General features: G+C 27.7%; 1 protein-coding gene across 1 annotated transcript; it reads right to left on the bottom strand.

Moving 5' to 3' along the window:
* Positions 1–7,192: 7,192 nt before the first annotated feature.
* Positions 7,193–14,226, bottom strand: LOC129606996 (neuferricin homolog). Its single transcript, XM_055517676.1, has 4 exons — positions 13,879–14,226; positions 13,273–13,496; positions 13,011–13,153; positions 7,193–9,833 (listed from the first exon to the last, which is right to left on the bottom strand). Exons 1-4 carry the CDS (start codon positions 14,176–14,178, stop codon positions 9,631–9,633), a joined length of 870 nt encoding a protein of 289 aa, XP_055373651.1. The 5' UTR covers positions 14,179–14,226; the 3' UTR covers positions 7,193–9,630.

Below are 14,226 nucleotides of genomic sequence, written 5' to 3'. Positions count from 1 at the left end.
GATATACATAAGTATGTATATAAATAGATTATAAATTTATTGAAATAAAATACAAAAATTGTTAGAAATAATTATGAGGTGCGTATAAGTTTGGTGTGTGTTGTTAACTCTAAACACGAATTTTTAACCGCTTTTATGTTCAATATTCTGATTCACATATTTTCTTAAATCTTACTTTTCGGAAAGTACATGAAAAAGCACATAGTGCTAACAACCCTTATATAACATTATATACTTATAGCTATTTCTCAAGTGTCAAAAAGTACGGGTACTTCTATAAGAGCTAGAGACATGGGATAAAGGGCATTAGATAGGGGTTTGCCTCTAGAGTTCCAGAAAAAGCATTTATTCCACCCACCCTGCCCCTTCACCGCCTCCCAAAATGCTTTGTGATTGCTTTTTACAAAATGGTACTACATCCTTTAGGGGTAATTTTTTATTTCCTTTTGGTGGTATAAATATTGTATGTAAATTCATAATTGGAAGTGTGAGTTATAACAAAAAGTAATCACTTTCTTAAGAAATTGTAAAGTTTTAATAAAATCTACATTGTTTTATAATAAGTAATATAATAGTTATGTATTCTTTTCGCGATCTGTTGCAAAATGTATTAGTAAGCAAAACTTAAGTGTACATTAAACTTCTTGACAATATATTTTAGGGCAAAATTTTATAAAAAAATGTTATTCTATTGCATTGAACTTTTTACAAATAGCGTATTTTCAAAAAAATATTTAGAACGGAAACTCGCTGATATTGATTTGTAAGGGTGAAGCTCTTTTTATTTCATTTTAAAAAAAATAAAATTATCAATAAAAAAACGTTCATCTGGCAAATCGCATTTTTCAGCGTTCGAACCTAGGACTTTTTGCATAGAAATCGTATGCTATACGCATTACCCTATATACGTTAGTATTAGTGTTAACTCATTTTACAGTCACGCGTTTTATTCGCATGCATTATAAACTCCAAAAAGTGCTTATTGTCAAAGGTATTTTAGGATTTTATGCGACATATGTAACTCAAAGGGAGGTTCTAACATAAATTACTCAAAAGATATTAGATCTCAAAGAACTAATTATTTGTTTTATTATGTACTTTTTCGTAATTATTTTTAAGAACTTTTCTTATTTTAAGTTTGATCTTATTATTTATTGGGAAAAAAATATATCTATATGTATATTACGGGTTTTTGAAGAAAGAAAGTAAACTTAAAATATCTCAGACACAGAATGGAACACAATTTCAAAACTACAGAAATAATACTTGCAAGGCTTGCCATGCAAGCACACACTACTAGTATTAATATAATATTATTATGTTTTTGCATATGTACATAATTATGCACGCATAACACACATTCATTCTGCTTTGCAGTCGTATGTATTTATTTTTTTTTGCAAAAGAATTTTGAAAACTCAATCAAAAATTATTACATATTAATACGTACGAGTGAATCCCAAAGTTGTCTATATAGACCTCCAGGGGTCCATGAAAACCTGCTAGGGGTCTACCAAAAAATATGAACTTAATTAAATTAGTTTTTTATATAACTTTTTCACATCATACATACTTATGTGTATCTTGCTACTGTTACAAATTTAAATTTATTAAAGAAAGTAGCAGGGGGTCTATAAAAAATTCAAAAACACGGCAAGGGGTCTACGAGAGGAAAAAGTTTGGGAACCTCATAAAAATTTAATAAAAAAGTAAATCTAAATAAGTCTAAGAAAGGAAGACTTTTTAGGAGAAAAAAATAGGGAAAGTATTTGATATTCGATTTATTAGTTAAATTGTTGGTAGAAAGGTATAAGAAAATCATACAGAAAAAAAAGCACATAAATTATGAAAAAAACTTATAATCAGAGTTACAGAGTTATTGTTCAACCATATGCATTTGGTCAAGAATTTATCATTTCTGCTTTGTTTTTTTTTTTATTTTTCTTTGAAGAATGTTATGACAATTTTTTTTTTTTGTTGAATACATACGTATATACATATGTACACATTTTTCTACTATTCTTTTCCTCTTAGAAAAGAATAATATTCAAAATTATAATTTTTTAATTTTGATGGAAAATGTGAACACAATTTGGCTTCAATCCATCCTTCTATTAAATCATATTTGTAAAAATATAGTATTTTCGATTACTAATAACTATACGTTAAGGCACCAAATATAAACTTTAAATTAGTTATAAACGTTATTTAAGTTTTCACAACAGAAAAAATGTGCATACATACATACATATGTATGTTTAAAAATTTTGTACTAAGTTTTTTAAAACATTTAATTTGTAGAAATAATAATATAATATTTTTCTAAATTAATCTTTTGTTTAAAAATTTAAGCTTGGAATTCTTTTAACAAAGTTTTCTTAAGATTCTTGAAAAACTTTACAGACAGAAATCTTAAAATTTTCCTATGAATAATTACTTTTTATATGTACATTACTATAGCATTGAAATGGCATTGTGGACCAAGCGATTAGAGAAGTAACATGACTTTTCTTATTTTCCTGAAAAAGTAAATTTTTAAGAAAAGTTATGGTGAGAATATTGAAGATTAATAAAAGAAATCAACACTTGTTCAAAATTTACAAACACCATTGTTGATTATTTCTACGTATAAACTTTTTTTTTATTCTAATCATATACAGACAAGCATCGTAACATAAAATGCTTCCCACACAGTGCTGCAAAAAGTGAAGCTTTTATCTTCGAAATAAAGGTTTTTTGAAAATATATCGGTAAAGTCGAATGAAGATTATCGAAGACCTTATCATGGTGTAGAAGCGTAGTAATGTCAAGGATTTTCAGAATTTGAGATGAGATCTGAAACCAAAAAATAATCAGTCCCTTTCATAGCCTTCCTTTCCCATTACACTCCATCATTCTAAACTCTTTTGCGCCGGATTAAGAACTTATGTAACGCGATAATTAGGTTGACTAGTGTTCCAAATAAATTTTCCGGATGGAGTATTCGGATGCCTGCCGTCCTCGGGACATCATTTCTGCGCATTTCGTGGGATCAACAATGGAGAAATTAAATTTTGAAAAAAAAAAACCAAATGATACTCACCAAAATCCAGAAAGGAATATGTCCAAGCCAATTCCGAATCTAAATGTGAGGCGAGGCTACAGATGGTCAAAAGGACTGGCTTCAGCACTAAACGCATGCCAACGGTTGCGAATCTCTGTTTGGAACGTCGATCTGTGTTTAGCAATCTGAAGAGAATCGGCCGAATTCCAGACGAATTGAGATTGGAAAGATCTCATTCGCTCTAAGAATTTTAAAAAAGTAGCTGGCGAGACATTGGGCTACAAAAATTTAAAAATTGAAATTTTTGGGCAACAAGTTAATCCGTCAAACGTAACTTTAAGCAAGAACGAATGGGTAAATAATAAGTCATGTAAATATTCATAAATATTTATGCGTTTAACAAATTTAAATTTATTTACAGATGGAGCTGTTATTATTATCAAATATGTAAGTGTCAATCAAAATATTTTAATTTTCACATCCTTTCATCCTTTTAAAATCAGCTGTCTTGTTATTTAGGATCTTTTAAAATTCATTATTTTATGTATTACCTACAATTCCTCTCAATTTTGCTTAAAAATTCCATTGCATTAATAAAGTTAATCAAAATGCGAGACCTGGTGGCATTTTGGAACTAAATATGGCATTTTGACGTTTAAAAATTTTAGTACAAAATGTATATAGACATTTATAAATACACATATACATATATTATTTAAGCATCAACATATTTTTTTTATTTTTATATAGACATTTGAGCTATTGTATCAGGAATTTGCACACTATATTTAATGAAGACAACGAACAGGGGTTTAGTTGCCTTCTCAGTTCTCTTATTTTTGACAGCTTTTCATTTAAAGTATCAAAAATTACAAAGTAAAGTATACTCGTATAATATACGCCTTGCATGTTTTACACGCTTTTACATTATGTATACCTTATATGGAACGTTAAAGTGTGTAAAATTTTCAAATATGTATATATTTTACTTTTTCATGTATATATTTTACTTTTTTTTTTTTGTGAAAATTGGCGGTTTTTCTATTAACACACCTGGGCACCCATAAGACAGAACTGGTCATCCTCAAAAGGAAATACAAAATACCGCGTAAGGTTCTGCCGAAACTGAATGAGGCTTTCTTTCTCCTCCGAGACTAGATTCTTGGGACTAATTTTGGACTCTAAGCTAAACTGAGGATCCAACATGAGGGAGCGAGTGAATAAAAAAAACTACTGCGCTTTATTCATGCAACAGAGCCATTTGGAAAAAGTGCGGCATCGAGTCTCGCGTGATTCACTCTTCGTGACTCTTTGGGTACTATCTGATTGACAAACACAGTAGGAGGATGGCCCGCTCCGCTAACAATATCTTCAAAAGCTGCATGTGACTAGAAGGAGGAGGGGACGGTGGCTCATTTTCTGCGTTCATGTTTTTAAAATTGCTCGCAATATTGTGAACGCCATCAACTTTGAATTTCTATAACATCTTATACTGTAAGAAATTTAAAGTTTAGTTTTTAAAATTTTTGTTTAGGTAAATTATAAGCCAGAGGAATTTACAATTTCCTTACTTCACCAATTTTAAACTTGCTAGATTTTAGAAATTAACTTTTTAATTATAATGGTTTTAAATGTTATTACCAATTTGAAGTCTTCTTTTTAAAATCTAAATAAACTTTAAAAAATTTTTGCTTTAAACCTTAAAAGTTTACTTTAACCTTAAAACTTTACGGTTTGAAATTAATTTTTACTTTAAACTTAGCAATTTCAATTAATAAGGTTTAAATCTTAGCAGTTTTGACAACGAATTAGAAATGTTAAAGAAAAGTCATTTGTCTCTATCTTGTTTGTATTCTCTAAAAAATTGCATATTGCAAAAAAGCATTGTGAAGTCCAAAACTATCTTTGTTCCAAGCATTGTAAAATTGAAATTGACATTTTAATGCCAAATGATTTTTTTTTATTTTTTTGGAAAAGTAAGGATAGCTGGTACAAATAGGTTAGTTAACAAACAAAGTTTTGTGATTTTATTTTTTAGTTAGTGCAATTTGTGAATGAACAGTTAGAAAAAACATAAAAAAAGTGTTAAAGAAAGATGATTGTTTTGTAAAAACTGTTAAAAAAATATAAAAAATTGAAAAAAAAACTAAGTTTTCGAAAAAGAAAAAGGTTCATAGTTTCAAATTGTTGAGTTAATTTATAATTCGTAAATTTTCTTCCAACATTTGGTTTGTTTTTAAAATAAAATAACTTCGGGCGTTTCATAATTACACCTAGGAGCAGCTATTTTTTTATTAAGGGAATTAGTTTGTATTTAATGTCATGAATATAATATTCTAAATGGATTTTTTTTAAAATTAAAAGAAAGTGGATTGCAATTAGTAAACAAATTTTCATTTCAAATATTTTACTAAATATGAAGTACTGTATAATGAAAACATTTTTAATAAAAATATAAAGAAATATATGGTACAATTTATTTAATGCCAGATTAATTAATGTTGCATAATTAACAACAAATTTTCAGGAAGGATATTTATTATACAAATCCACGTCGAGAATTACCATAAATCTTTTGACGACAATATTTTTTTTTAAATTTAAATAATTCCTATATTAGACCTGGAGCCAGAAATAAGTCATTTTACTTTAATTTTAAAATCAATGTGCCACACATATTCTATATTAGAATAAAACATGAAGTAAAACTGCCATATTAAACTGATAATATTAAAACTTTTTTAACAAAACACATACATACCTACATACATATGTTCATTTTCAAGGCGAGTAACATATTGTAATATTAAAATATTAACACTTACATTTACATTTCAATTTATAAAATAAATTTTTTCAAATAAAGAAAAAAAAAATGATTGAGTTTTTTAAATTTAATTTTTTTTTCAGATATTTCAAATAAAAAATATTTTAAAATACTTTTTAGTTTTTATTGAGAAAACTTGATGTGATTGCTACATACAGAAAACTTAGATCATACTGCCTGATGCTCTTCCGCTTCCCCCAATATCTATGTTCACAAATTTACTATGCGCATTAACTTCAGCTAAAAGAACTATCTTGAAAAAATGCTCGTAATTAAAATAATCAGATCCACAGTGCGCTGGACGTTAATTCTAATATGGCTTCCATCGATGGCTCCCAATGTGTGGGAAAAGTCCCAAATTTGTTCGAATTCCTCAGATTCATATTCCGTAGATGGTATCTAAAGTTTACATGTTCTTATTGAAAATGTCGCAAAAAAAAAATAAATGTGTAGGTATAATATCTATTATTTTACCTTTAAATGTGGTTGAAAGGCTTTATACATCGAATTTGTTTTATCTTGTATTGAATGGATACGAGTCTCCTGTAACAATGTACCTCAAATATATAGCAAGCCCAGTTCTGCAAGCTATTCCATACCTCATATACTTATGCATTTTGTTTTTTATTGTTGGCTCTACCTAATATTTAAAAAAATTGATTTTTTGTTTTAATATAACATAATTTAATTTTACCAAAGCAAGGAAGGCTTCAAAACCATGAATCGTCTTTCGACAAAAATTTTTAATTTCTTCGGAATTTTCCCATAATACGTTTTTCAAAAGAAGAGTTTCAAGATCATGCTGTTCTCGTTTTTACAAAAAACGATTCATCCAAAATTTGTTTCTATTTTATTTTATTTTTTCTCTTTCTCGCATCATGTAAATATTTTAATTAGTGCAAAACTAGAATCGTTCTTTGTTAGTTTTTGTTTAAATTCATGATTAAAAAAAGTTTTGCCTGACTGAATTGGCGCAGTAAGAAAAATAAGGATAGAAAAAATCATAATGGAAAAATCACGACAAAGCTCTAGTGGAGACACTCCGCAAATTCTTTAACGTCAAAATTTTGATTTTAGTCTGCAAAATGTCTGAAACTAAAACTTTTACGGACAGAAATGTAGTAAACTTTTTACCCGTAATTGACTTTGAATTTTGATCATCCGTAAACGTCAAAAAAAAAATTTTTTTTAGATTTAAAATAATTTTATACTTACATATTAAAAATTAATAAAAAAAGTATTTTTTATATTATTTTTAACGTAATGATAGTCACTCAATACATCAAATTTATTTACTGAATTACTACGTCAGACTGTCTGCATGTAAAAAAAAAAATCTACAATTTTGACGCTTAATTGACTTTTTTTAAACGTTTAAGAATTTAAACTTTGACTGAGAGTAAAAACGTAGTAGAGTATCCGTAAACTCAGACAACTCAGATTTTGTAAAATTTGACGTTTAAGAATTTACCAACTATCTAATTGTTTATTATTCCCCTCTATTATGTATATCGGTATCGGCCGATAAACGATAATTTATCGGCAAAATTTTGCGTTTGTATTACCAACATTGTTTATCGGTAAATTTTATCGGAGTCGGGAAAGCTTTTTTTCCCTGTATAGGAAACGTATTAGCTGGTATTATGAAAACGATAAATTGTCGGGTTTTCACCGATTTAAAAGCGGGTACAAATTTTTAGACGACAGATTTTTTTTTTTTTTGTAAAATCTTCATTTTATCAAGGAAACTGGTGTAATTAATTGCTTTTTTAAAATGTAAGCATTTTTTCTAAATTATTTTCTTTCAAAATGTTATTCATATATTTTATTTAGCTGTAAAATCGTAAGCAACAAAAAACAAATTGCACGGTTAGTAGAAAAAATGGAAGAGGACTTAAACCTGGCAAGGAATGATAATCTGAAATTCTGGATAAACCTAAAAAATGTGTACATATTATATAAATAATAAAATAAAATAGGAACATAAACATACATTTTGTTGTCTAAATCCAATGGATAGGGTTGAATCTCTTATATGTCGTATTTGAATAGCTTGCGTTTCTTCACTTACTACCGTTTCTTCACTTTCAAAATATAATGCACGTGACATTTTCCCGATATATGTATACTTTTATTTTACAAATTTAACAGAAAATAATTTTCTTACAACAACTTTTTAGCACATCAAAACCAAATTCAAAATAGTTTTAAAAATTTATAATATTCCCCTCTATAGTTTTAAAAATTTATATTGCATATTAAGCTATATAACATAAACAAAATACAATTTTTAAAGGGACCCTGGAAGAGATTCAAACCCTAATGAACTGATTAGGGTTTGAGAACCTTCGGTTAAAAGACGAGTGATATAAACATTGCACCATTTACTTGGTGGCCTGATAGATGAATATGTTTTTACGATATACATATGTACATATATTACATTCTACAGCATTTTCAGTTAGTGAAATTTTTATAAAGGAATTTTAAAGAAATGAGAATAGGTAGAGTTGACCCTGTCAATTTTGCAATACTCAGACGAATTGAGTGAAATGAGTATTTTGAAGTGTGTGATGATTGCCACACAGTTTCACAAGGCTTCTTGTTGGCTATATGTACATATGTATATCTATGAATGACTTTTAAAACAAAAAAAAAAATAGAAAAGAACCGAGCCAAATTTTGTTTGTTTAAAAAAAAACTAAAATATTGTGTTCAAACGGAAACGAAACAACATTTTTGTATAAAAAGAATTTCGTTTTGTTATTTTTTGTTCGAAGCAACGTACTTGATTTCATCATTAAATTTTTGTTTCAAATTAACTTTTTTAAAAATTTCGATTTGAAACAAATTACACGTTTCCACTTCAGTTATCGGTTTGAAATAAAATAAAACGGAATGAATAACATTCAAACGACATTCTACGATAAATTTTTTGTTGAACAGTTAGTGTTTTAAATTATTTTTGAATTTTAATTCTAAATTTTAGTAAAATGAAATATCTATTGCGACAAAACTAAACTACACTAAGTCCTCGAGATACGACATTTTTGGTTCCAGAAATTTATGTCGTAACTCGAATTGTCGTTTGAAGAGGAAAAAAAAATGTATTGAAACAAAAAGTGAATTAGACAAACTATATTATAAAATAATTTACCTTTTTTTATACAAAAAGGTAACAAAGTTTAAAAAAAAAAACAGCAAAATATAATAACAAAATCAAAAAAATTCAATGATGTAACAAAAATAAATAAAATAAAATCTAAATAAGTTGATATTTTATCACTTCAATTCGTACTCATAACTACTAACTAGAATTTTTAACTAGAAAGAGTTCATTGTTGAAGTAAGTGCTTTAGTCTCGTCTTATAACTAAATATAGTTAGTATAGATTTTTAGTTAACTCGGTATAGATTTTTATTCAAAAAACAGTAAAATCTGTCAAAAAAACAATTTTTTTTTTAAATTTTCAATGTCGTATTAGGAACAATGTCGTAAGCCGAATAAAAATGATCCAAATTTATATCATGTCGTAACTCGAAATGTCGTATTAGAAGATGTCGTATCTCGAGGACTTAGTGTATATTGAAAAATGAACTATGTATATTAAAATCTATATGGAAAATATTTACACATTCAAACTAATATTTAATTAAATATACCTTATTACATGCGAAGAAAAATAATTACAAAGTATTAATATATAATAAAAAATATATGTGGGTTTTTATTTAATAAACTTATTTTAAGTATTTTCCACTTAACTCTCGTTATAATAGCATTCTTGTGCGTCCGTATCACAATTTGCATATTCTTTTATTTTTGGAGACATCAAATCTTCATGGTTAACGCAAGCGCAACGGTATTCTGTAGACAACCTTGGATTTTCAAAAAATTTTCTTGGAACGCCAGACCAATTCCTTTCTATCCCCCCACTTGATTTTGTGCACCAAACCCTTGTTCCTAAAATTGAATTTAAATATAACATTAGGCTTGTTTCAAAAAATTCTTATTTTTAAGTCAAATTAGGTCAATTGAAGCCTTGACAATTTTATGCAATTAAGAGCTAGAAAATATTATATAAAAAAAATAAAGGCGTTTCAGTCGGTATGAACTGACTGAATTATACCCTGGGCCTTGGTAATCTGTATTTTCTTTTTAAAATTTCAAAAAAAGCTTTCATTGTTGTATATCAAGTATTCGAACTGGTCAAACCACTCTATAGGAACTGCACGGATATGTCTGACCTATAATTGGACACACGACTGCCAAGTTTCATGAATCTGACTTTAATATTTTTCTATTCAAATATTTAAAATTAGCTTTTGAAGTTATAAGACACATTATAAGACCCGAACCAATGCACCCATTCGATTAAAATTTTCAGGACATATGAAAAGAGTAATTGTATACATCTTTGTAAAATTTGATATTAATAATCTTTGTTAGTTTTCGAAATATATAAAAAAACTTTTTTGTACGACAGCTACTCGAACCCGTTGTTCAAATTGCTCCAATTACAATAGCAGCCGTCCTTGTCAAAAAAAGAAATAACTTGTGAAAGTTTGCTGTCGATTGCATTATTTGTTTTTAGGTTATCTGCGATCGGACGGACGTACATGATATGTATATGCATGTCCACACCGGAGACGACTCCTTCAAGGTTACAAACTCCACATAAAAGTGAAAATACCCTTCACCACGGTGCAGCGTATAAATGTGTACATATTGACATTTTTCTAATAACAAATTTTTTTATTCTATAATAGTCAACTATATGTATATTATATTAAGACTACATTTATATTGTATTTAATAACAAATTGTTAGATATCACTAATAACTCTGAGAAAAAACTAATAATATTAAAGAGAATCAAGACAAACCAAACTAGAATATACTTTAAACAGCTGTTGAATCAATTCAAGAAACGCTCAATTAATAGAAATAATAGATTTGAAAATTCGAACCAAGTAACTTCACCTACTCGTATAAAGAGTTAATGAGAAAAACAAGTATGAAGATGTTAACAAATATTCATAAGCTAAACCAATCGCCTCCTGGTATTACTTCACAAAGTTGGAAAATATGTTAAGTCGTTCATATTTGTGCAAATTATAATTCAGTATGCAATTTCCAGTAGGGAGGCCGCCCACCAATTTGGCTCCGCTTCTACTACACGCCCAAAGTCCAATGGAGACTTTGGAGAGACGAACTATTAGGAGGCATTGAATTCTTAATAAAAAAGCTCGACCCAGCTTAGTAGCGCCTGTAGCCCGTGTTAAACTAAATTTTAATAAAAATAAGTTTTGTTAACATATCCCTGTCGAATGTTTTTACGTAAGCAAAGGCCCAAAGCAAAAATCTCTAACTGGAAACCGTTGGAGCTCTTGAACAGACTAAGTCTCAACCTGGAGACGCGAGTCTACCTTAGCATCCATATTGACGAGGGGATTTACCAGTCCGCCGCATCTTTGATGCCAGTAAGAGTAACATTTCGTATTATGTAGCTTACTAGCATATACATAACTACATAATAAATATGTATGCATGTGCGTACATAAATATGGGGCCTTCTCATGATCGATAAAACATATTATGTTTATTGCAAATTTGAGACAACAATGTCCGAAATCAGTACAAATTTATTCGGCAAATTTTTGAACATCAGTCCTCTAACGTCCCAGTTCGCTAAAAATTTCCTGAAAATTTGGCCACTTGCTACATATCGTTGTCATGTCGCGCGCATCGTTGCAACGGTTTTGAAAGATGTTGAAAAACTTTTGTTATGTTCGACAAATTATTTAAAAATTGTGCCCAGAAAAGATCCTGAAAAAGGTCATCTGAGACGAATAAAACAAAAATTTTGCGTATCTATAACATACATATATTGGGTAATATAATAAACGGATAGCTCAATGTAATTTTAATATTATGTATCAGGTTATTTTTATAACAGCGCAATATGTCTATCCAGTGTAAAATTTTACAGTTTTGAATTAAGATAGAGTTCACATAAAATATGCAGGTATTTAATTTTGATACCTAAATGCCAAAATTAATTTTGTTTATTTGTTCATTGACTACTTTATATGTATGAAAATCGAATAATAAACGCAAAACATTGAAATTATTGAATAACAAAAAAAAAATTAGAAGAACTTTTTTGATCAGTTTCTAATTTTCAATGCACAATCATCGCAAGTGTAAATTATAAAGAATGAAATGCGAAAAAATTTATTAATAAGAGGCTGAATATTTTTGATGATTAATCTATACATTTGCATGTGGATAAAAAAACAATTTTTCTCAAATGAAAATGCAAATTATGAATGTCTCCGGAATTTAAATTTTTTCGTTTTTCAGGAAAAATCACGTAATTATAAAAGTTTAGCGGATATACTGGTATTAAATTTCAATGTATTTATTGTTTGATAAAACTGCATTAAAATTAGTACAATAATTATTAAAATGTTTTTATTACTGGTAGCTTTTTTTTTAATTTAAAAATAAATTTTCAAATTATTCAAAGTGTTTTCAAAAAGAACGTATGAATTTTTTTACTAAAATAGACATTAATTTTTAATGCTTTTTTTTTCAAAAATATAACTGAATATTTTTGCACTTTTTGTTCAGTTTTTTCATTTTTACTTGAAGTTATAAAAATCCTACTGACTTTCAAACAAGATTAAGGTGAAGATAGTACACTTCAGAATTAAAAGTGGTAGACTTTTTTACAATAGCGAAAAAATTAAATTAAGAAATTTATAACTGGCACACTAAAAGCGCATTCTCTAAAAACTTTAAAATTCTAACTCTTGGAATAAAATATTTATTGATATATCAAATATTTAGATAAAGGGCAAAAACCATCAAAGCGTAAAGATTAAAATAAAACTTAATTAACAAAAATGTAAGACAACATATGGCAGAATTTCAGCCAAATTCATTGGCAAAAATTCAGTTTACATTTGAAAAGTGAACAAAATTGATTTTGAATTTATTATTTAACTCTAAATTTTAGAATATTATGTTTCTGTGCATTTATTTTTTAAGTATAAAATTACAAATCTATATTGTCTTTAGGAAAACGATCACTAAAATAATCGAAAAAATGCTATTTTATCTTATTAAAATTACCTTTTTCTTCTTTCCATTCAATATTGCAGTATGGAAATTTTTCTTTTTCTTTTTGGATTTTTTCTTTTTCTCTTTTGGCTAGTATAATCTGCTCGTCAAGTTTTAAATGATAACTAGTTTTTCTTCCGAATTCGTCAAAAAATCTAAAATAATTTTATTCAATTTTTGATTCAAAAATTTTATATATTACTGGACTTTATCTACATATTATATACTTAGATATTATATATGTATATATTCTTAAAAAAAATAAACCAACTACCTCCCAATCAATTTCCCTTTATATACATATTCTTTATGATAAAAGTCTCTCCAATTGTTGAGTTCCCAAATTTGAGATAGTTTCAAAGAAGCTACGTTATCTGAATCCTCATTGTAAACATCGAAATCACCCGTAATAAAAGATGCTGATGCATCACGTCCGGCAAATGCGTTATAAGTGCAGCCAAAACCATAATGCTTTCTTCCACGAGTAACATCAAATACCTTTAATTACTGTTATCTTACTTTTGAATTTAAAATGAGCATAATTTTTAGAAAAACAGTAAAGAATTTGCAACTAAAATATTAGTTACCAAAAAAATCTATCTTTCGATTTTTTATAAAATTTTAACATTATGTTATAAATACATACAATTTTATAATGTATAAAATTAAAACTTTTAATATCCTTAAAAAATTTTAAGCTTATATCTAAAGTGGGTGGATTTGTAATGAAATTTTGTAGTTAATTTTTCTCGCAATTGCATTTAAAAATATAATTAATTAAATGTAAATTACACTTTGTTTTAATTCTTAATGAGCTTTTTATTTCTGGACAATAGAACATTTTTGTTTACATTACATATTTATAGCAATTTCAACTTACCGACCCTAAGATACTCAAGTATATTTCTGTATTCTCGTCAGCTCCATTAAACTTCCATAATTCATCTTTAGTAAATAACAATTCCTTTGTGTCGCTGTGTGCTTTGAGCTTTTTGGTATATCCAGATTCTGATTTGGTATTGCCTAATTTTTTAACAGAATCGGAAGAATTGTATATTACGAAATCTCTAAGTGACCACTTAAAGGTATCTAATATTTGAGGGTAATATATGCCTGCCAGTATAGACACCAAAATCATTAAAAACTGGATTTTAAATAAATGTTTGATTATTCTTAACATTTTTTGTTTATTTATCAGATGTAAACTAATAAAAAAATGACACTAACA

This window comes from Condylostylus longicornis, unplaced genomic scaffold (assembly GCF_029603195.1).
Source record: "Condylostylus longicornis isolate FDR11 unplaced genomic scaffold, ASM2960319v2 ptg000024l, whole genome shotgun sequence".
In the NCBI taxonomy this organism is placed as follows: domain Eukaryota; kingdom Metazoa; phylum Arthropoda; class Insecta; order Diptera; family Dolichopodidae; genus Condylostylus; species Condylostylus longicornis.
This window is presented reverse-complemented; position numbering and strand designations above follow the sequence as displayed.